This window comes from Solea solea, chromosome 20, assembly GCF_958295425.1.
Source record: "Solea solea chromosome 20, fSolSol10.1, whole genome shotgun sequence".
Lineage (NCBI taxonomy): Eukaryota > Metazoa > Chordata > Actinopteri > Pleuronectiformes > Soleidae > Solea > Solea solea.
In genome coordinates this window covers 5,865,958-5,889,465 of record NC_081153.1, presented here as the reverse complement: position 1 = coordinate 5,889,465, position 23,508 = coordinate 5,865,958, and the positions used below count along the sequence as shown (strand labels likewise).

Below are 23,508 nucleotides of genomic sequence, written 5' to 3'. Positions count from 1 at the left end.
CATCATCGCTTTCATTTATTACTTCATACCATCATTCGCTGAACTGTCAGTGATGTAACGGAGGCCAAGTTTACAGCAGTGGTTCTGACCCTGTGACATAATGCTGAGTGACCTTCCTTACATCGCCGCTGGTGTTCATTCATTCATTTTACCCTTCATTTTGCTTTGTGTTCACCATTTCCCCCCTTCATTTTGTTTTTGTTTATTTCTTTCTTTCCCGCTCCTCCGCTCTCATTGCTCTCCGCTCAGTTTCTGTGGTTGTTGCCTCTGCCGCACGTCACGGTCCGAGTCCCCGTCAGACGGGGTTTACTGGATGGACTCGGAGCCTTACACCTGTCCTGCCTGCCAGAAACTAGAGCAAGACGAGTTACTGCAGCACAGTCAACAACAACAACAACATCATCATCATCATCACCATCATCTGCAGCAGCAGCTCCAGCAGCAGCAGGCTCTGCCACAAGCACCCGCTCACTTTGAAACTGTCATCACTTAGTGAAGACCTCACCTCACTTCACCTCTCCCTGTCACTCACTCTGCCTCACTTCCACTCGTAGCCAAACACCTAGTGTGCCTGTTTGACTCGTTTCAGTGGATCGTTTCTTGGAGGTGAGCTGTCTGACTTCCGCTGAACACTGCCGTACTCCGCCTGACTGCTGGGCTTCGCCGCAAACACAAACGTCACACTTTAATTGTCACGTTTGACGTCTCTTTGAAAATCCTAGAAAGAAATGACAGAACAGCCATTCACAGATGTAAAATTAAATGACTGGATTACCTATTCAAAATAATATCAGGTATTCAAGAAACGGGAGGTAAGAAAAATAGTCGGAAAAGTTATATTGGGCACAAATTGGCTCTCGTCACGATCTGTGTCGTGACTTGGTTCTAGATGATTTGTTACCTTTAAAAAAAAGAAAAGTAGGTCCCCTTATTAAAAAAAAAGTTTGGGAAACACTGGTTTATAGAATTTAAGAAAATGTATATTTTCTGACAAAATCAAAAAGAAAACACGTCTTTTGTTGACGTCCGTGCCACAGTCTAAGGAAGGGTGTGGAGAAAAGCGAAACATTGAAAACAGCACATTACCAAAACATGCCGTTGTTAGTGTTGGACTCCTTGAATAAGGAGACGCTGGCGTGTCCAATAACACCTGAACACAACCTTGTCCCAACCATTTAACCCCTTATTTCTGCCTCGTCCTGAGCCACAAAATCCACTCTGTAGTGACTTATAATCACAACAATGAGGTTACAACTGTAACTGTAGGTTTCTTCTCCTCTGCCACCATCGTGTGGACATCCATGCACATTACATGTAGGGACATCACCATAAAAGCATATTTTGCAGCACACGTGAGTAACTGTTTTGCGGCGGCTCTTTATTCTTGTGTAACACAGTACGTTAAAACGAGAATAAAGCACCTCGCCGCAGCTATTATTGATTACGTCGACGTTCCAAAGGACCGCGGCAGATTTAATCCACGTTTATAATCCATTTAACCGAAAATCACTTTCACTTTACTGTGCTCCATTTTAATTATTTCAAACTGCCTTTGAGGGGCTGCCGTTTCCGATCACTGCTCCACAGTGAACGAACATCCTGACTTAATTAATCCATTACACTGAACATAATGACTGCTGATTATTCATAGTTTATGGGGGGGAAATTAATGTCCACGTGTTTTGGTGGAGCGAGGGCGAAAATTCATATTTAGTGCTGTCGCCTCGCAGAAATAGAGATCTGCGTATGTTCCAAAGTGTGCTCTGCTCAGCGTTAAATGTACAGCGGCGTTCCTGCCAACATGGAGCCGTTTGATCTTTTGCATGAATGCAAACATGTCCTCAAGATGCGTTAAAGATGTCCGACCTTCTAATGTTTTCCAGTGAACAGAAGGTGTTTTTAAATCAGGGTTCCCACAGGTCCTTGAAATCCTTGAAAACAACAAATCAAGGCCCTTAAAAGTTTTTGAAAATTGAAAGTGCTTGAATTTTCTGCAAGAAAGAAGTGAAGTTGATATTTTGTTTGTGACGGCGCCACTTACTCTTTCATGCACCCTGCTTCGCTTGATGTGCGTAGACTAGGCCTACGCAGAACTAACGCCAAGTCGTAATCACTAATCTCACTCTGCTGTTGACGTGAGATTGCCTGCAGAACAATGAGCGAGTAAAGTTAAGCAAGAGTGAGCAAGGGTTTGACGTAGTGTCTGTCAAATGAAAATTCCAAGATCTCACTCTCTAACCAAGTTGTTCTTACAAGTTGCCCTCCCATCTTTTTGGTCACTTGAATTTGAGAGTATTAGTTCTGGGAAGTCCTTGAAACCTCCTTGAATTTGATGTCAACCAAGATATGAGAACCCTGATAGATTTATTTGAGGATAACAGACAAGTGTGTGTCTGAAATAGACATAGACATGAGTCATTGCAAGCGCTTGAATTTTTTGCAAGAACAAAGTGAAGCTGATATTTAGGTAAATGTCTCCCTGACGTAAATGACGGCGCCACCTACTGTTTCATGCGCCCTGCATCGCTTCATGTACATACACTAAACTTTGAGTCGTAACTACTAGCGGTGTTGTGGACACTGTCCACTGTCTCTCTCTGCCGTCGATGTGAGATTCCCTGCAGAACAATGAGCGAGTAAAGCTAAGCAAAGAAAGAGCACATGACGACGTGATGCCAGGGAAATTAAATTTCCAACATCTCTCCCTCTGTCTCTCTCTCTCTCTCTCTCTCTGTCTCTCACCAAATGAAATTACAATACACTGACTTTAACCAAGATCCCAAGGACAATCACTTGATGCAGATGCCGAGCGTGCTGCAAATCAATAAAAGAGGCTCCTACAAGTTGCCCTCCCCATCTTAAGTTGTGTCAACACATTTGAGGGTATTGGTCTTGAGAAGTCCTTGGAAAGTCCTTGAATTTGATGTCCAAGACCAAGATGTTTGAACCCCTGGTGGATTTATTTGAGGATCACAGACACACACGTGTGTGGTCAAATTAAAACCTAATTTGGTCTTCTGGAAACATTAATAACATCATTGGAGACATTTTAATGCCAGTGTTGGATCTCAGGACAGATTATAGTGTCAGGTCCGAACAACTGAGCCTTGAATATTGAGTTGATAGATCACAAAATGCTCACACTGATAGCAAGGATGGATTAGAGTACACTAGTCTATATACTATATACTATCTATACTATCCCAATAGTATAGAGTACAGTCAGTTAAAACTGTTAGAAATTATCCAAATTCTACCTCCACTAGGTGTGCTGTTACTGCTCCTTTATTGACCAATGTCACATGACAAGTGAAAATCAAGTCAATCTGTAATAAACAAAGTGGAACTTAATATTTATAAGCTCTTATAACAACCTTACACCACAATCAAACACAGAGAATATCATGGAATTAAATAAATACATTATCAGCCTAACACATTAGCAGGTAACTTTTTGAATTAGCATCGCTGCACACGACAACACACACACACACACACAAAAAGGATTAATTGGCTTCCACCACAGCCTCGGACTCCACCTCGTCAAAGTAAAAGTCACCCTACCAAAATAAGAGTCCCATCGTGAAGCTTGTACTATTCAAGGTGACAGAATACAACATCATAAGGCATCAAAGCAGTGTTTTTCATCCAGATGTCTAAACTTTATCTCCATTTCTTTGTGTTTGTTCCGCAGCAAAAAGCCAAAGAAGCCACAGCGGCGGCAGATGAACAACAGACTGAAGCCGCTGACTCTCGCCTACGACGGAGACGCTGACATGTAGCCGTCGTCCTGCGGTTCGCAAATTACCTAAAGACATTCGTCCTACTGCAGGGCACATGGGGTTGCTATGGAAACCCTTTGATGTCAGGGCTGCCGCTGGGCATTGTTCAAACATCACACACCATGGGCACCATGTGAATATGACTGATGGGAAGAAGAAAAAAAAAAGCCCAAGCCCTCAAAGATCAAGACAGTGAATCCATGTCCATTTGCAGCCTTGATATTCCTCTCTCTTGTTTTTTTTTTGTTTTTTTTTTATTTCCATTTTTGATACTTCCAGAAAAGCCTTCATGAATAGTTTTTTCGTCTTCTTTCGGAAGTCTGCCTTCGCTTCTCTGCCATCCACTACTGCCAGTAACGTCCAAACCACAGCCGTTGGGAGTTGGAGAGGCTCACCTGACAAAGATTTTGCTCGAAAAAGCACAAATCTCCGTTTCTCTTTTTTGTTCTTTTTTTTATTTTTTGCCTCAGCTGAGTGGGACTGTCTCTCCGGGGGACACTTCGTCGATTTTCCGCCCCGAAACCGGAACATTCTATACTCTCCATGTTCCGCTCATGCATACGCGACGCCTACAGTTCCATCCATACTACGGGTATGCATCGCTCGATCGATGTTCCACGCGCTCCTCCGCTTCCACACTTCTATTCCTGTCTCTCTTGTCTTACTTGGAGAATGCGTGCGGTCCACACACATTCATGTTGGCATGGATGTATGATGACATTTCCATCAAGTGGCCCATAGAGGGCCTCAGCAGACTGGCGGATTTGGCCTTTAGTGTCGTCACGCAAGGAAAAAGAAACTAACGGATAATGGACCCCAGAGTCTGCCTGCCTGTCCCGTCTCAGTTTTTTTTAGGCATAATTTTGCACTATATTAGTGCAGCATGATATGTTCTTATGTCTAGCTTCACCATAGGAAACTGCCTCTCTCAATACAAGATGGTGTACAGTCTTGTGCTAGAAACTGTAAAAAAAACAACAAAAACAAAAGTAGACTTTTTTGCAAACGGAACTCACCAATGTTTGTTAATATTTTTCTTCTATTACCTCTTGTATGTGATAACGACAGTGTAAATAGGGTTCTCTCTTTCTTTTCTTGTACAGCTACACGTCTCCCAAACTCTGCCCGAGTTCCTTCATGCGCTGACAAATTTTGACTGTGACTTCACACGTCAAGGTTTCTACTTTTGTAAATTAAAAGGATAAGCTACACAATTCAGAATGCATGAGACTCAAACAACAACAACCCCCCCCCCCCCCCCCCCCCTTTTCCACATGAACCTCTGTAGCTGTGACGGGAGAAGAAGAGCACGAGAAGAGACAAAAACTTCAACACGGAGGGCCAGTTATTATTGTTTCCCGCCGTTGTCGCCTTCATTGCACTCGGCTGCTTCCTGTTCTTAAGCGTTTAGGAGCCGAATTCTTCCCAAAAACAATCAGACCCTGCAGTCTCGTAAAAAAAAAAAAACACTGAATAAAGCCATCTTGTGTTAAAAGTAAGTGTTTCTTTAAGGCTATTCGGTTGATACTATTACTTTGCTTCTTCCTCTGGTAACTTGTGATCCAGACGACAAACTTCCTTTAGCATTGTCCTCCTTCCTCCCTGCATTTGTTTCTCGATCCTGGTCCTGAAGACCCCAGGAGTCAGGACCAGGATTGAGAAACACTGACCGAGTGAGTGTATTTATTCACCAGCAGTCTAACTGGCTCCTGGTTGGAGAAAGTGTTTTGGGTTTAATCTGTTGGATTAAGACATGGATGCAAATTGTGTGTGATGCGAATCGAGATGTCGCTGACGTCACATGTCACCGTGGCGGTGTACCCGGGGTGTGGCCAACACGTGAGAGTTTGGAGGACGGATGAGAGCCAGTGGTGCATGTCCACCTTAGTGATGGACGGATCGGGCGCAGCAGACAGCAACCAAAGGGCCTACCCCCTCTTCCCAGCCCCGCCTACACCCCTGTTTCCAAAGTAATATCCCAGTAAATACTATAGTGTAATATCATGTTATTACCATTATTTTACCTCCCCATTAAAAATGATTGCCACACTATTACATTATATCCTGTAATGTTAAGTGTTACAGATTAACAGATGTTGCTCAAAACAGGATATGATAGCATTCCAACGTGAAGCAAAGGTTAAAACAAGAAAACAAGTCTCTCGGTGACTGAAACCCCAGGGGTTTTGACGTCAGGGCGCGTCCACTTTCACCCCCCAAAGTCCCTTTAAACGTCCCTGCTTGAACCACTGGGGTAACTTGGAAGCACTGGTCTAATTGTATCCATTTGTATCTCTTGATAAACCGTTGATAATCTCATCCTCTGTTGACGCCTTGATTACATTGCCTATGTGTCTCGTCTCCTCCGGCCCGCTCTGCCTTCGGTCCGCCTTCGTCCGCAGCTACAGCAGAGCGTTCACTTCTGTCTTAACGGCTTTTTCCTCATCCATCCTTGTTTCGTCGTGTCTCTCAGAGGGATGAAGAGTGGTGGCCTCCCTCTCCTAAAGAGCTTTCAGCCTGGCTGCGCCCTCCTCTTTGTATCCAGCTGATGGTGTGAAATCCCCACCCGGGAGCTTTTTCTACAGCTGAGAATACAGTTCAGGAAAAAACAAATAAAAGTAAAAATAAAAAAATCACTGAAACCTACAGTGCTGCCTAATGTAACTGCCTGATAGAAGCTAAAGGTCCAGTCGCCCCAAAGTGATCACTGTATTCTTTGTCAGTACTGATGCATCATATCATTTGCCAGAGAACGGCAGTTTAATATTCTGTGGAGTTTGTTGCTAGTAAAAAAAAAAATCAATGGAATGTTTAATTTATATTTCTTGGAATATGAGTTGTAAATAAAGTGCTAAATATTTCTTTTCTTTTTTTAAAAAAAAAACAAAAAACAAATTTAATTTATTGTCCATGTATCATAATAATGTTTTCCCTTTTTTTCTACTACACGAGATGTTATGCATACGTAAAAATGAAAAACACTGGAGGTGTGAATGTGGGTGTGTGCTAAAGGGGATACTGCTAACCTTGTGAAAAACCAAGTCGCCGATGAATCTGTCCTTTTTTCCTACTGTTTGTTTATATGTATTTGACTAATTGCTAATAATAAACAACGGAAATATTTCAAATTCCTCTCGTATATACAGTATGTATGTATTTCTTGTGAATGTTGAAGCAGATTTTTAGATTCTCTGTATGCATGTCGTGGACAAAAGTGTCCACAGGACAACAGAAGACACCAAAAAAGAAACATGAACTTTTTAAGGTAACTTTAGCAATTAAAACGTATGATATTGATCAAAAGCAGTTCGTAGTTTGGACTTAGACATGAGTAAAATGACTCGCAATGACTTGACATTTTGTCAGATGTTGATTTAAAAGCTAGGGTTTAAGATCCTGATTTAACTAATCGACGCCAACCACCATTATATGAGACTTCAAATCCCTCAAAGAAAGGTAAGATACAAAGTAAGTCGGCTGCTATTTTAAAGCTATCACTAGTTAACGTCTTGGTCGGTCAAAGGTTGGTGATGATAAGCGCTAAAAACTTTGTTTAGTTTAATATTTGAAACGCATTTCCATCGTTTAATGTCGGTGGTATATTTCTTTTTTAAACCATATTGCTTCGTGTCACAAACGGTACGACGATATTTCATTACATTTCCATTTATTATTGACACGAGTGGCTTTGTGTGAGCTTGTCCTGTGGTCGTTCTGTTTGAAACTACAACTGAACGTGAATCTTCAGGTTAATTAGGAGTCATTGGCTGCACCTGCGCAATCAGCCCGTGTGAGAGTTTATAAATCAGCAGGTTGAAGATTCACTGCTCAGTTGCCTTATTTAGACTTTGGGTCCAGTTGCTTTTCTTTGTCTAGTATTATGATGTTTTACCCGCACCATCTCTGTCTATATGTCATGTGACCCCTGTCTTTCTAAGTCTTTGGCTCATTGATGGGTTGCGTGCTGATACAGAATATGAGATAAACTTGTCATATTATTGCAACAGTTGCTGTTTAATTTTGCCCAGTTGTTAGTTCACTGCACAAAATGGAAATGGAATCACTGAGAAGAATGCACTCGGGAGGCACTTGTTGAATAATAACAAAAATGAACAATGTAGAACACATAGTTGTCCAAATGTGGTGTCATAATATCTTCCACCACCAGATGTCAGTGGAAGACAGCTGAAAATGTGCAGATTCTTGAGCTCAAGCATTATTTTTGGGTTTGGTAACGCATCACATTGAGCTCTCAGTATCTTTTTAACACGTACAACGTCATACATGTACAGCTTTAAATGATTTGTTTCGATATAAATTAAAGCTGCCGTTCTCTATAGATTTTAATTAACAATATCATCTTTCCCCAAATCAACACATCATTTTTGATCTATTTTTCTAAATTAATAAAAAAAAAAATTCTCAAGGGACTTTCCTGTTACATTTAATCCGCTTTTACTTTGTTTTAAATTTCAAATTTAAAGACACTCAGTTGATCAATTCCCTTTCAACGATCAATAACACACATCACTCACACCAGAGGAAAATGCTCTTGTTTATTCAGAAAAACTGCTTTTTTATTTGTTGGCTAAATGCAGACACTTGTGAACGAATGCACTGATTGTGCTCCGAGGCAGTCATTTGAAGAATAAATAAATAAATAAATAAACAAATGGCTGTTGTCCTCTGCTTGTTTATGTAATGTAATTGTCTTTATCATCAGAGTTCCCTGATGACTATCGGATGGTTGGGAAGTCAAACAAAAGACGAGCTCTGGTTCTGGGCCCCCTCTCATTTAATCAGCACTTCACATAATCATGTCCCCCGTCTTACAATTAAATTCCCTCTGCCGAGGAAAAAGGAAGTCCGATGGTGGGTTCTGCCCTAATCAGTTCAGTCGCGTCGTAAAAAGCCCACTTCAAACGGGCGACTTTGCGACGACCTCGGAGGCATCAAGATCTGCCTGGCCAAAGGAAATGTGATTAAGGATGCTTGGTCAGACGCTGAAGATCCTCCACACCGCGTTCCTCCCTTTTCTAAGTTGTATTCCCAAAAGGCGCCGAGATAAAAGATCATCTCTCCCTGATAAAAGAAAAAATAAAGTACTTTCTCAATCAAAGCAAGTGGTGGTTTACATTTAAGAGGCTTTCAGACGAGAAAACCTCATTTCTGATGTCGGAACATCATATATTTAATTACGGCGGCCAATCAGTGAGGAAAAGGTGACCTTCACCGTCTCTGATAGTTTTGTAAATTGACTTTTTTTTGATGCACAGTAACGTTGAGCAGCAAAACTGCATACTTATGACTTGTTTTTACCAGTGATTAATGATTTATGGCTAAATCTCTCTATTAATTCAAGAAACTGTCCAATCACTCACTTGGCAGGTGACTTACATTGAACGCCAGTGTGGTAGAAATGTGACAGGTACAGTATATATAGGATAATGCTCAAATAATCTGTAATACGACATATTTCTATGTTTATTTTACACGTCCATCACATTTACCTCGAGTAGCCCAATTGAAATATGCATAAATAAAGAGTGTGACTGTGATAATTAAATATATAAAGAGGGTTAAAAACCCTTGTGTGGTGTTCATATTTTGGTTACTCGTGGGTCTGGTTATTGGATGTTAAATGTTTACTTCATCTCAATTACAAGCAATATAAACATTATATATGGTCAATCGGCCAATAAACCAGAATGCATCATCTTGTCGATTCATATAGTCGTCAGATCCTCTACTTAAGTTAAATAAGTTCTGTAGTCTAAAGTAAAAGATCTTCAAAAGGCGGATGACTGACTCTTTTAAATGTTAATGCTCTGGTTTCCAGCACGAGCACTGACTGTCGTCCAAAAAGCTGTAAAACCACCTGATCTATCTTTCACTCCATCTCCCATTGTTTGAGAATTCCTCTCCCTAAAGGTCAAAGGCCGCACGTGCTGCTTCACCCGACTTCACTTTGGCAAAGTTCTTCCGTCCAAACCCAGTCCCTGAACATCGGTTTGTCTCTGTCCCTCACTTGAAGACATGCATTCACAAACCCTCAATAAACCAAAATGGTAACTTGAGTTTCCGTCCCCGCTTCTCTGAGCCGAAGCTGGCACTCGTTCTAATTGTGATGAGGGAGCGATTGATGTGCAGCAGCTGCATCCTGCGACCAGTGCTCTGCTCAGCCATTTGTCTCTGTCAGCTCCCCCTCAGCCCCGCCCACCCTCCACATCATCCTGAAAAGCACTGGCAGCACCAAGCGTGACTGCAGACCGCGGGGCCTTTTGTCATCGCACGTGGCGTGAAGCGTGCCCTCGGCCCTTCTGGTCAAGCCCAGTTTGACTCCGATTCCTTTGCTGCCGGATGCGGAGTGACACTTCACACGGCAGCTGCTTGGGCACTGGACCAGGTTGGACCTGCTGCTGTTGCGTCACTGCCATGCCTGAGGGCCCGCAGCAACATCTGCCCTCACAATTGGCGATGGAGCCGAGCCAGCCCAACGTATTCATGCCACTGGACGCCGCCGTCACTCAGCTCGGCAATCATCCTCTTCCTCTCTCCCGTCTTTATCTCTCGCCCTTCCTCTTTGCGGCTCAATGGTAAGTTATTAGGGGAAGGATCTGCTCTGCAATTTCCTCCCCCAGCGCTGAATGAGCACCGAAAGGTGTGCGTGGAAAATTAGCAAGTCGACCTCCTGATTATACGCCGACAATGAGCAACAATCTGCTGCAGAGAGGAAGAAGACCAGGTGTTTGATTGAGAGCTGCGGAACATTCCACTTATTCTTTTTTTGTTTTTTTGTAATGACCTCCGGGTCCCAGTTGTGTTCACACCACACAGTCTCCGGGATCAGATGTTGTCATTGAGCATTTGTGAACCAAGAGGAATTTACATATTGTCCACATCAACGTGATTGTGTGTCAACTGCAGCTGAAATAGAGGAGATGAAAACATCGTTGCCTGGTTTTTGGCACCTGGACCTGATGAGGTCTCGAAAAAAAACAAAAAAAATGTCCTCATAACACTGTAACGTTCCACAACGTCAGCAAACATCAAACAAAATCGGACGAATTTCAACTGTTTCTGAACGCGGAGAAGTTGCACGTCAAAGCCAACGCGTGGTTATTACGGTCATTTCAGCCGCGCTGATACAGGAAGCTGAAAAATCTTTGTCACCAGAGATGAAAGAGTTGGAAAAATGTCCGTTTTTGGACATTGAGACAAAAACTCAAACAAATGTCATTGTAAATATGTTTTACACTGTTAAAATTTCAAATTTACAAAAAACTACAGTGTTTTTCTTCATTTTAAAGTGTTAATACACCATTTTCAACTTGTGGTAAGTTGTAAATAACTGAATTAAACTGATTTGAAGTTTGTCTGAAAAAGTGGGCAAAAAAACTTATCTCAAAGGACATTTTCTGGCCCTTTTATGGTTAAAATAAGCAAAACAAAGAAGTCCAGATGGACACTTTGAGGCTTAGGTGTTAAAGTGTTCCAATGTTCTTCTGTCTGGAACTTTCCATAATTCCACATGACTTCAGGGCTCAACAAAGACAACATCATACTCATGGAGCTTAAGTTTCCTTCAGTCAGACAGAAAAACAAGGTTTTTTTGTGATGACCTTGACATGTTTCGACCACTTCCTGTGGTCTTCCCTCCTGTTTTCTACAGGTTTGTCAGACAGCAGGGGGGAAACGACGCCCCCTGCTGTCTGAAGTCCCGTTCAGGACGGAATCCCAGTTGTGTGATAGGATGTTAGATCCCTCATCCCGGGTCGATGGCATTCCTGATCCAGCAGTGGTGACTTTGGCCTTTTCCTGTAGTCCATGATGTGATTTTTCTCTTACGCAGTGGTCAGATTTGGCTGATTTCAAAATCATACTGATGAGCCACAACATTAAAGCACTTGTGTTAGAAAATACTACCTGAAACTTCACCTGGTCGGTGATAAAATGATCTTTTTCTGGAAGCAACAGATAAAAGTTTGTAGAAAATGAAAATTGCAAGGTCTGGTGGACCAGGCTGGTTCACAGCAGTCTTGTTGACACTTTGTGACGCCAACACAAATCAGCAGCTCACTCTCTCCATGTTTTACTAATGTGACACAGTCAAGGCCAAGTCACATCAGGGATTTGACTTTCTCCTGTTGGCGTCATCGTGGAAATAAACCCCCCCGAGACACACCGGCCCACTCGACCTTGGAGTTATCTCCACACCTGGTACCGACCGACGACGACACACTTCGCGATTTATGTCCACTGACAACGTTCAGTGCCACTCGAGGAAGTAGTTTCGCCCTCTGTGTCACGATCCCCGCGTCCGATGCTACCTGTGATGCTCGGTTTATTTATAACACCCATAACCCAGACTATAGGCAGGGACTAGACCAACACTAAACCGTATCTTTACCACATTAGCCATCGCTGTAATCTTCCCCCATCCTTCACTCATGTCACATTCTCGTCCACAAATACCAAAATATCTCAAGGTTAGATTCACAACGTGTTCTTTAACTGTGGAAATAGTCACACTGGAGTTCTTATGGTGATGAACCGAGTGGATGAGATGTTCCTGAAGCGTGTCGTCTGTATTTATTCTAAAGAAAATTAAACTGAAATGTTATGTTTTAACACAAACACTATTATTTCCCTCAAGTCCGTCAGTACGAAAGTGCAACTTAAAATACGACTTGATAACCACAACTTTTCTGTTAGACATCAACATGGAGGCGATACAATAATGTTTCTTCACTCAATTTACTATATTGATAATCAGTTAATCAGTCTGAGTGTTTTTTTAAGTAATTAAATTAAGTTTCTGTCATTTTTCAGCTTCTTAAATGTGAATATTTCCATTTTTTTTTCAGATAAATTTCATCACGTATCATCTGCATAGAAACTGACTTTTCAACAATATCCCACCCCCCAAAAATACAACAAATAAACCTGCACGTAAGTTCATTTTATGTGCAACAAATCTCAGATGAGAGAAAACAAAAGTGAGTGTTGGAAATCTGCATTTAAAAGTACACAAGTATAGGTTTGAAGAAGATTTTCTTTCTCTTAAAAATGATTGGATAAACCCAAATCTACTTACACTCAGGACTCATTGATGTCATGTTATTGATATCACAAGAACATTCTTATCTGCTGCCTCTGCATTCAGGTAAAGTAATAATATGCATGTATTACTGCAGTCAATGAAGACTGGTTAGAACAAAACAAATAATAATAATAAAAAAGATCCCTCTACCAAACAAAAATGGACTTGAAAAATAAAAAGAAATAAATCACATTTCAGTTTGATATTGAAATAAATGCTGAGTTATCCAAAAAGAGGCTCTGTGAAGCAATACTATCAGACCTGACTGAGGGAGAATGTGTTTATATACAGCTGCACGGAGCATTCATCCCATTCATTTATGTTTTTTTGAGCAGTAGAATTCACGTCTGAAGCTCTTCATTGACACATATCTGTGTTTTTTTTACTGTACTTCACCAGCCTCATGTTTCTGTTGCCTCCTTCTGTCCTGAGTCATGTGGAGGCTGAATCAGCACAGTGGTGTGAATGTAACAGACATTTGTTTTCTCCCCAGTTTTGAGCATGCACTTCCCTGGCCTGGATGACTCAGGTGTTTGAGACAGAAACCTACAGCTCTCCCTCTTCAACTTCTGCAAAGTGGCCCCTCGAGCATCTCCCAAAAAAAAAAAAGAAAAGAGAAAAAGAAAAGAAAGGGGATGTTGAGTTAATCCTGAATTATAGGCCCTTTAGCTTACCATAGACGAGACTGTGTTTTATTACAGCCACAATGGAAGTCGACCGACCCCTGTGATTTATCTCCAGCTGCTCTGCTGCTGCATGCCATGCTGGGCTTGTGAAGGCTATCTGGGCCATTCAGAGCAGGATCCCATCAGCCCTGCTGGCTGAGTTATGGCGACAAAGGCAGAACACTGCAATGTTGTAGCAATGAGAATGCTGGGGATTTATGAAAGTGCCCGCCTCTGCCGTCTTTTCTTTCCCGCTCACCTCTCTGCCCCTTCTGTTCGCCCACAAAAAGAGCCCTATCTATCTCCAGCCCAGAAACACACACTCAGCATCTGAGCAGGCCTCAGTCATCACATCCTGCACACACACACACACAAACCTGGTCTCCAGGATCACATTTTGTCATTATGTGTTTCTGCAAACCGCAGATATGAACGTGTAAGAGCTCCCATTTCTGAAACTAAGTCAAGTTAATTATTTCCATTTAAATGTCACAGTGTTTTAAGCACTTTAAGGCATTTTAAAGGGTGAATTATGGTTAACTTTAGGCACGAAAAGCACCCGGTTATGGCTAAAAAAAAAAGAGGCTTTTCCTCAAAGTTTCAACATCTAAATCAGGGGTGTTTGGTTTGGCCAACCTGAATTTGTGAATTCACAAATTCATATGTTTCAGTTCCCGACACCTGTGACTAAATGTGTTGTGCTTTTGTGGATCCACTGTGATTTAAAAATGGTAAACTTAGACATAATATTGTTGAAATTGCACTTGTTTTTCTCAAGAAATGTCAGGTTGTTCATAATTACTCCATTAAATGTAAAACAAAAGGGGAAAATGTGGAGTTCTCGTTGTTTATAGTTTAGCATGCTATTATTATTTTACCATTTCGGCCCACGTGAGATCAAATTGCTCCATTTGTGGCCCCTGAACTACATTGAGTTTGACATAAAAGGACTTGAGAGGTGAGATTTTAATGACAGCACTAAAGTTTGTGTCACTTAATAAACTGCTCACTCCCTGTTGTTGAGTCACTGCTGCAACCACAAGCTGATGCTGTTTTTCTCACATGTGAATGTGTTCTACATCTGCACAGATGAATAAACTTCAGACAAACTTTAGTTTCCTCTTGACGCTGCCACTGTCAGTCCTGGTTAAAGAAAGGGAAGGAAAGGATCTTTATTAACATTATACAACTGAAATGGCACAATGATTATAAGACTGTGATGTTAAAACTCTTTGGTCAGAATCCGGCTGCTGGTTGGAGAATCCCTCAACATATAACGTGAATAAGTCTCTGTCTCCTCAACGGGACAAAAGGAGACAGACACTGAATCAGTGGCAACTTTACAAAGCTTTGTGGGAGGTAAAAATTTTGATTTGTGATTCATTTCTTGAGCTCCTGGTAAGTCAGTGTTCCAAAGGCGTCTGAAGCCAGAAGCCTCTAAGTACAACTGTGAAATGAATGAATCAAGTCTGGAAACTGAGCCCCGCGTGCCTCCAGTGGACGGTTCAGTTTTATGAAATAAATGCAAAGGAAGTGATCTCCAAAGACTCCGCCTTCAAAGTAGAACATAATTACAAATAATGGAGCCCTTTTTTTTCCCTTTTCCTTGAAGTTCTGCTACTGCCACTGCTCGAGGTTTGTGACTGAAATGTTTACTGGAGTCGTTGTTTCTGGACGTTTTGTTGATGCTGTTTTCCTCACATGTGAATGTGTTCTATATCTGCACAGATGAATACAATGTTGTATGAAGGTTGTGACAAAAGAGCGTTAGGGTAACGTTTCAGGAACCTTTTAGAAAACGTTCTCTAAAAGTTTTATGAAGGTTGTGACAAAAGAACGTTAGGGTAACGTTTCGGGAACCTTTTAGAAAACGTTCTCAAAAGGTTGTATGAAGGTTGTGACAAAAGAACAATAGGGTAACTTTTCAGGAACCTTTTAGAAAACGTTCTCTAAAGGTTGTATGAAGGTTGTGACAAAAGAACGTTAGGGTAACGTTTCGGGAACCTTTTAGAAAACGTTCTCTAAAAGTTGTATGAAGGTTGTGACAAATGAACGTTAGGGTAACGTTTCGGGAACCTTTTAGAAAACGTTCTCTAAAAGTTGTATGAAGGTTGTGACAAAGTAACGTTCTGAGAATGTTCTGGGAACCTTTAGAGAACTTTTTCTAAAGGTTGTATGAAGGTTGTGACAAAAGAACGTTAGGGTAACGTTTCTGGAACCTTTTAGAAAACGTTCTCTAAAGGTTGTATGAAGGTTGTGACAAAAGACCGTTAGGGTAACGTTTCGGGAACCTTTTAGAGAACGTTTTCTAAAGGTTGTATGAAGGTTGTGACAAAGTAACGTTCTGAGAACGCTCTGAGAACCTTTAAAGAACGTTCTCTAAAAATTGGCGAAAGGTTGTGACAAAGGAACCTTTAGAGAACGTTCTCTAAAGGTTGTATGAAGGTTGTGACAAAGTGACTTTCTGGGAACCTTTAGAGAACGTTCTCTAAAGGTTGTATGAAGGTTGTGACAAAGTGACTTTCTGGGAACCACATGTGGAATCAAAAACTAACATTAGGGGAACGTTAGGAAAACTGTCCATGGTAACCACAGGAGAACCTGGGGAGAACCTCCTGTAGTAAGCTGTAGTGTAAATGTGTGCACACACACGTATGGTTGTTCCCCCCCCCCCTCCATTTTCTGTAGGTGTTTATTTATTTATTTATTTATTTATTTATGATAAATTGGAAGTACCATATGATATAATTTAATGTCATTTGCATATCCCCAATAAATATACCCTTGGGAAAACAATTATGAATAATAGGAAAATGACATGTGTGTGTTGAAATGTTGCTGGTGAACACAATTTATTTAAAAACTGAAGTGATGATGACCAGGTGGCTAATCAATAATAATTTGACAGATTTTAGCCACTTCACATAAAGTTTAATCTAATAAAATGTACGACTGCTTGAGTCGACTTCATGTTAACAACACGTTTGCTGCTTTGTCTTATTATTAAATATCCTTTTCTGACTCACTTTGTAAGCCGCTCCCTCCCCGCACCAAACCCCATAGAGAAAATGCATGATTTTACATCAGGGCACACAGGGGTTTCTGATCCACTGCTGCCTCCATCAGTGAGTCGAAATGTGTCATTTTGTGATATTTGGTGTTGGAAACACTTTGTTCACACATACCTGAGTGACATCACCTCACCAAACAAGGCTGTAGTACACCAGCAGCTCCTGTGTCCTAAAATGCTTAAAACATCGATTTTCTGTATGGGCTTTGGTGTGAGAGCATGTGTGAATTACACACTTCACATTATGTCCACACACAGTCAAATATATGACAAATTTGAAATATTCCAGCCCGAAAAACAAAACTAATGTTCCTGCAGTCTTCAAGCAACTGGAAAATCATTAACTTTAATGTGGCTCTAATCAATTTTGTGCTGTCACACGATGACTTTTCAACACCTCTGTCTGTGGTTATTTCCGTTACTGTTGCTTTTCTTTCACCTTGAACCGGTCTTGTTATTCTCCTCTGACCTCTGGCATCTACAAGACTCCCATGTTCTCCCATGAGGAGCGATGCTCACACTGGATTATTTTCTCTTTCCTCTGTGAACTCTAGACATGTGTCCCATAGATCAGCAGGTTGTAAGACACCCAGATCAAAGTCCCTTCAATCAGGTGATTCTGGTGTTCAGCGTGAACTTCAGCAGGTTTGTTTCCATCATGACTAATTGCTGTCACGTGATTGGCTGATTAGATATTTGCGTTAACGCACAGCTGGGGACAGGTGTGCCTAATAAAGTGGCCGGTGAGCGTACGAGAATAAACTGAAGTGGACAGCAGCTGCTGCTGGTTCTCGCTTATTCTTGTGATTTCTGAGTGGAGGAGCTCGTTCACTCCTTTTTTTCTTCTTCTTCATCACGAGGATGTTTTTAGAAAAAGAAACGAGGAGGAGAAAAAGAGAGCGAGAGGATGCGCTTTCTGCATCAATCTCCACCCGCTTTATTCGTCTTTTCCTGACCCCCTCCTCCTCCTCCTCCCTTTCCCACTCTCCCCCCTCCTTCCCCTAGAGCGACAGTCTAGCAGATTGTGTTGTGAGCGCTCGTTATAAAGCGCAAAGCTCCTCCGTTCCCTCCACAGACCGGAGCGCTCAGACCAGCTGCGTGCGCCACGTTACCACACCACACACACAACCAGGACTCGAACCTCCTCACAGCGATGACCCCGCTGTCCTGGCTACCTGGATTAACTCTCCAATAACTGCTGCCCTCCTCCCCCCCGACCCCGCACCCTCACCCGGAGCAGCTTCAGCAGCAGCAGCAGCGTCAGCGTCGCCCTTTGCCGTCGCCGTCTCCAACTCCGAGCTGTGTTCCGCGGTCATGGGCTGCGCCGTGTCCTTCTTCTCTCCCGGACTGCTGAGAGGCTCGGCCGCGCTGTGAGGCGAGAACGCCAGGTGGATTTATGGTCGGCGAAGCTGCAACTGCCAGCCCAGTGGGAAATTAGTGGAAGTTTGAGTGTGCCGGGAGGATGCAGGTGACGCGCTGGTGCGCCGTGTTCCTCCTGACGCCCGCGCTTTGCCTGGTGAGTTGACTTTTTGATTCTCCCGCTCACGTCTGTGTTTTGTGGTTCAACTTTCCTCCGCCTCGTTCTCAAAAGTCTGAATTGCGGTTATTTTACTCGCAGCAGCGAGAGGATTTTGTTTTACACTGTTATAAACGCAGAAGAAAATCATGTTGGTGCGCTCACTGCGTGGCGCACTGTGGAAAATATGATCGAGGGTGTAAACAAACAATTTTACTTTATTTATACTTCTTCTTCTTGTTCTTCTTCCTCTTCTTCCTCTTCTTCTTCTTCCTTTGAATATTTGACAATAGAGCGAACAGTCACGGGCACCGGGTGCGCTTTGTCCTATGCGTAATTCCACCGTGCGTAAAATGCAGTGTGCGCAAATGGAGGTTTTACGCACAGAGAAAGACCCGAGATGTTTTCTTCTGGCGAATATGTTTTACATCAAATTTTTTTTTTTAAATATTCATGCTGTTGTTTGTTTATACAAAAGAAACCAAGCAGAAATCAGAAAGCCCTCACCTGCACTTGCAGCGAAATGGTCTCACGGGGGCGCCCTAATAAACCAATAAAACCTCCACGGCGACTGTTGGAGCTCTACAAGCGGGTTACACAGACTTGACGGACAGGTTTCCCCCCAAAAAAGGCACACAGGAGTTGTGAATTTTTTTTTCCATTTTTTTTACAAATTGAATATAATAATTTGACCACGTTTCAATCCGACTTTGTAAACCCGAATTAAAGCATGAATCTATTTCCCTGCTTGGTTCAAACTATGTAGAATAAGTCTTAATACACAGTTCTGCTCGGTCAAGTCGGTTATAATACACACATGTGAAAACAAATACAACAACGAGCGAGGATTGAATTGTTTTATTTTTGACATAAGTAAAGTCTTTGTAACTCTCAATTTCCGCCATCAGGAGGTAGAACAGGAGGAGAACAAAACACAGGGAAATAATCCCAAAACAGTGAGACGAGGCCTTCTCAATATCCATTTTCTCCAGTGAAAGTATGCATGAATGCCCGCTTTGTCCTTTATTTTTTTTTTATTTTCTTCTTTTACGCACTGCCCAGATTCTAATATTATACTCACAACTGATTGAAATCTCACTGCAGCCCCAACAGGTGTAATTACTTTTAAATGTGAAGTTGTATTTATAGATCACATGACCACGGACATAAATGTCAGAGGAGATTGTATCACACACACGACATATCATATGTTTGATGTGTGTGTGTGCCAAACGCATCGGGGGAAAAAAGGACGTGTCGCTGTCCATGGTGCTGAAAGCGCTTAAACACACTTCCCTCCACTTTTAAAGACACAAAACACCATTAACAACGTGTTTAATTGAATCTTAACCGGGATAAAACCAGACTGAACACACAGTAATAATAATACAAGTTAAATAAAATGATAAGACTCTATAATTTCTGCTGAAATCGTACAGTTTAACTGCTAGTTTGGGAACTTTTAGAGCAGTAAAGGGCGCAGGCCGTTGTATTGGCCTTTTTTTATAACACACATTTTTTTCGTTCTTAGTTCTAGAGTCTGTCAAGTCATCATTTTTTTGGCATTTCTTATTATGGAATAAAAAAAACACAAATCTATATCATTTATACACATTGAAAAGGTGCGTGTGTGTGTGTGTGTGTGTGTGTGTGTGTGTGTGTGTGTGAGAGAGAGAGAGATTTTAATATGGCGCAGTGGTGATTAAAATAAACACTGTTCTCACTTAATCCTATCCACTGTGTTGAATTGTGTAGATGGTTTTAAAGAAAACACACACACACACACACACACGCGCACAGACACACACGGTGCCACCTCCGCCCAGAGTAAACGCAGCGTTAGCAATCAGTGTTCTCCACAGCAGCGGGAGGATTAGTGTTGAACTGTGATGCTTTTATTCCGTGTTAAAGGCTCCAGTCTCCGCTTAAGCCTCTTGTCTGAGGAGCCGCGCCTTGACCCCGATAACAGCGCAGCCCAGGTGCAGCTGTGCAGCTGCGTAAGGCAGGAGTGGGGACCATTAACTATTTAATTAGCACACCTCTCTTCATCATTGGAAAAAAACAAATCCTCTTTGAGTTTCTCGTCATTTTCGCTCCTTCACATGATATAAATGAGAATCCCGCTCGTGCAAAGCTGAACAGTTCATGTGGATAAAATGAACAAGGGTTTGTGTCAAATTCGGCTCAGTGCTTTATACTTAGTTCTTATTATTTTGTGATTTAATTCTGCATAAATCTATATTATAGCAACAGATCAGACAGATGTTTCATGTTATTTTAAAAGTAGATCATTTCAAAATGTGAGATTGATTTATCATTGCATAATTATATAGTGGCGTTTTTCAAAATGCTTTTTATTATGCCTATTTATTTACATATTTAACGCATGACCTACAATATATAAGCAGTTATTATCCTCTTAATCTGATGGCTGTGTAATAATCCCATAATTATATACAGCATATCATATAATCTTCTTCAATATCAAGGCAACACAGGCTCAACATATGCAAACACACTAACAGACATATATAATAAAATAAAATGTTTCATCTCAAATCTACCTGTTTATCTGATACTTCACCTGTCAATCTTTAATAATCTGTTAATCTGGCCTATAGCTCGACTCTCTAACATGATTTTTCATAATTTTTGTAATTCCATTATTTTTTTTCTGTAGAGGAGGTTGTTAAATGTCATCTCTCTTGTTGGGCTTTGTGCTTCACAGACATAGTTACTGACACACAGATGATTAAAGGATTTCAGCCTTGTTGTTTTCATGTTTTCTAATAAAAAAATGATAGACACCCTTCACACATGCAGCAGCAGCAGCAGCAGCAGCAGCGTTTTTGGGTGTGAAACCAGGCAGTGAGGTGTGTCTCTGGCTGCTGCTTCCCGTGTGTGTCTCCCTCGTCTTACCTCCTGGGAGACACAGATTCAGCAGCAGCAGCAGCAGCAGCAGCAGCAGCAGCAGCAGCAGCGGCCACATTAAAGTGTTATTATCAAACAGTGCAAATGGGGCCTGCAGTGTCAAGCGGTCTGCACAGCGGGGAGGGAGGAAAATTCCCACTGAGAGCACAACAGCACAGTTCACACGGTGTGAACACCCACACTGACACCGGCGGCGGCAGCAGCAGCAGCAGCAGTGACCTCAGTCCACACACACACACACACACACACACACACACACAGGTGATTTCAATGAGATATTTGAAGCTGAAATCAAGAATTAATTCAATTACACATCACAAATGCTCACCTGCTGTGTGACCCAACGTAATAGAAATACAATTTGATTGACTTCAAAGATACTCAAGTACACTTTACAGAATTGTAATAACAGGTCATACACAAAAGAATGATTAAATTATCAACAAATAATCAATTAAAAAAGTACAATAGTAGCTGGGAGATATGACCAAACATGTATTCACAGTTTAAAATCTGTTGACATTAATAGGTATTCAATAATAAAAGACAATGCTTTTTGCTTCTGTGACAGTTTGAGAAACTAGTACAATGTGGTTTTGAAGAACTTTATGGACAGAAAACGGAGAAACATTTCACTAATCTGACGCATAAAACACTTACAAAAATAAGAATTAATGTGGATTACTCATCAGCACTACATCTCACTATCATTACAGTTTTAAAGGAATGAGTGGTGGTTTGATACCATTTTTCTTGAGTGTCTGATATGGTACCGATATCACAACCTCGATATCCATACTGATATTGGTCTCATACTCTGAACATGTACCACCTACAGTCATAAGCAGCCATTTCAGAGAATGATTCTGATCCCATAAAGAGGAAATAGAAACAGCTCATAACACGACTCAGTTTAAATGCTTTTTTAATCGCTGCTTTTCTTAACTTTTTTTTTTGAGTGGAACAATAATGTCACATTAAGGAATTTCTGGTACTGATTGTCACATTGACTCATCCTTCATAACCCTTTAAAACCGAGTGGATCGCTCGCTGACGACACGTTTGCATCACTGTAGTTACGCGGATGAATTCCAACGGTTTCTGAAAGCTGAGAAGTCGCACGTCAAAGCCACCGCGTGGTCATTCCAGTCATTTCACTCGTGCCTGTTTCACGTAGCCGGAGAATCAGCAGCGTCTTTGTCTTTTTGTGTTTTTGGACAGACAAAGAAACATTGAGAGACTCAAAAAATCTGTGTTCTATACTGTTCAAAGTGTTGCTCTTAATGAATGTTTTTGAGGAGGCAACAGAGGTCTGTGGGGTTTTCAAGGTCATTCAGCTGGAGTTAGAGTTTCCTCTTAAGGAATCCAGGGACCTGAGAGCGGGGTTAAGAGATGGATGAGAGTCTTCCATGTGTGTGTGTGTGTCATTTATTTATTCTGGAGGTTGTGCGAGGTTGGATCAATGGGTGCGTTTCTCTCTGCCTGTTTTTATCTACATTTTTGTTTTTCTGATTGGAAACACTGCCAATTTGAAAAAGTCTTATAGATACCTTGAAAATACTCTAACTTGAAGATATGAGTAGTTTCTAACATGTAGTACATTTTTGAAAATGAACATAAAATGATCCCCCAAAGACATTCAAATGATTAAATTGTAACCTCCCAAAAAAATGCAGTTGAAAAATACACTAGCTCTGTAACTTTAATTGAAAGTGAGGTTGTTAGCTGTGGCGACGACCTCTGACCTCCAGCCGGAGCGGCTCTCTGTAAATTAATGGTCGTGACACGTCAAGGTGACCCAGTCTTGTTGCAGGCGTGTGTGAACTGTGACCTGCGTGAACCTGCGTGAACCTGCTGCCTCTGAGTCGTGAGCTCGGCCTCCCCACGAGGCTGATGCTGCTGTTGTTGCTGTTGCTGTTGCTGTTGCTGCTGTTGCTGTTGCTGTTGCTGTTGTTGCTGCTCACAAACAGCCAAAACAACGGTTGACCTTGAAGTTTGGCCCTGTAAAAGTCTGTGGTAACAGCGGCGTCTGTGGTCTGTGGAGTCCTGAGGGATTTGGATCCTTGAGAAAGATCCTTTAAATATTCCCAAAACTAATCAGCAGTAGTAGTATCAATACTAGCTGATTCAGGGGTCTAAGAAAACATGTACACAATAAAGTACTGCAATATTTTCTGACGTTATACTGTACTGATATGGAAAGGGTTTTCTGACAGTTGCAGTTAAGCCTCCGAACACTAGTTGGCAGCAGGCGGCAGCAACGATCCGCATTTGAAAAGGCAGTTTTTAAATGATCACATATTGTATGGATGTACGTCTGTGTGTCCTCGCTTTAGAGCCTCATTTCAGAGGAGCTGGTTCATTTCGAGGGTTAAAATTTAAAGGTTTAGGGTGAGACATTAATTGGTTGTGGTTAAGGTTCGGGAAGTCAACGCAGTGTC

The 23,508-nt window shown here is 41.7% G+C and overlaps 2 protein-coding genes across 2 annotated transcripts in view; both read left to right on the top strand.

The window, feature by feature from the left end:
• thsd7aa (thrombospondin, type I, domain containing 7Aa) overlaps positions 1-6,921 on the top strand; it is a 120,408-nt gene extending 113,487 nt beyond the window's left edge. Inside the window, exon 28 of the mRNA XM_058619134.1 lies at positions 3,695-6,921. Within this exon, the coding sequence (XP_058475117.1) occupies positions 3,695-3,782 (88 nt within the window). The 3' untranslated portion in view covers positions 3,783-6,921. The remainder of the gene's footprint in view (positions 1-3,694) is intronic.
• A 10,739-nt stretch (positions 6,922-17,660) lies between these two features.
• Positions 17,661-23,508, top strand: part of nxph1 (neurexophilin 1) — a 37,052-nt gene continuing 31,204 nt past the window's right edge. The window contains exon 1 of the mRNA XM_058619169.1: positions 17,661-18,136. Coding sequence (XP_058475152.1) covers positions 18,083-18,136 — 54 coding nt within the window. The 5' untranslated portion in view covers positions 17,661-18,082. The remainder of the gene's footprint in view (positions 18,137-23,508) is intronic.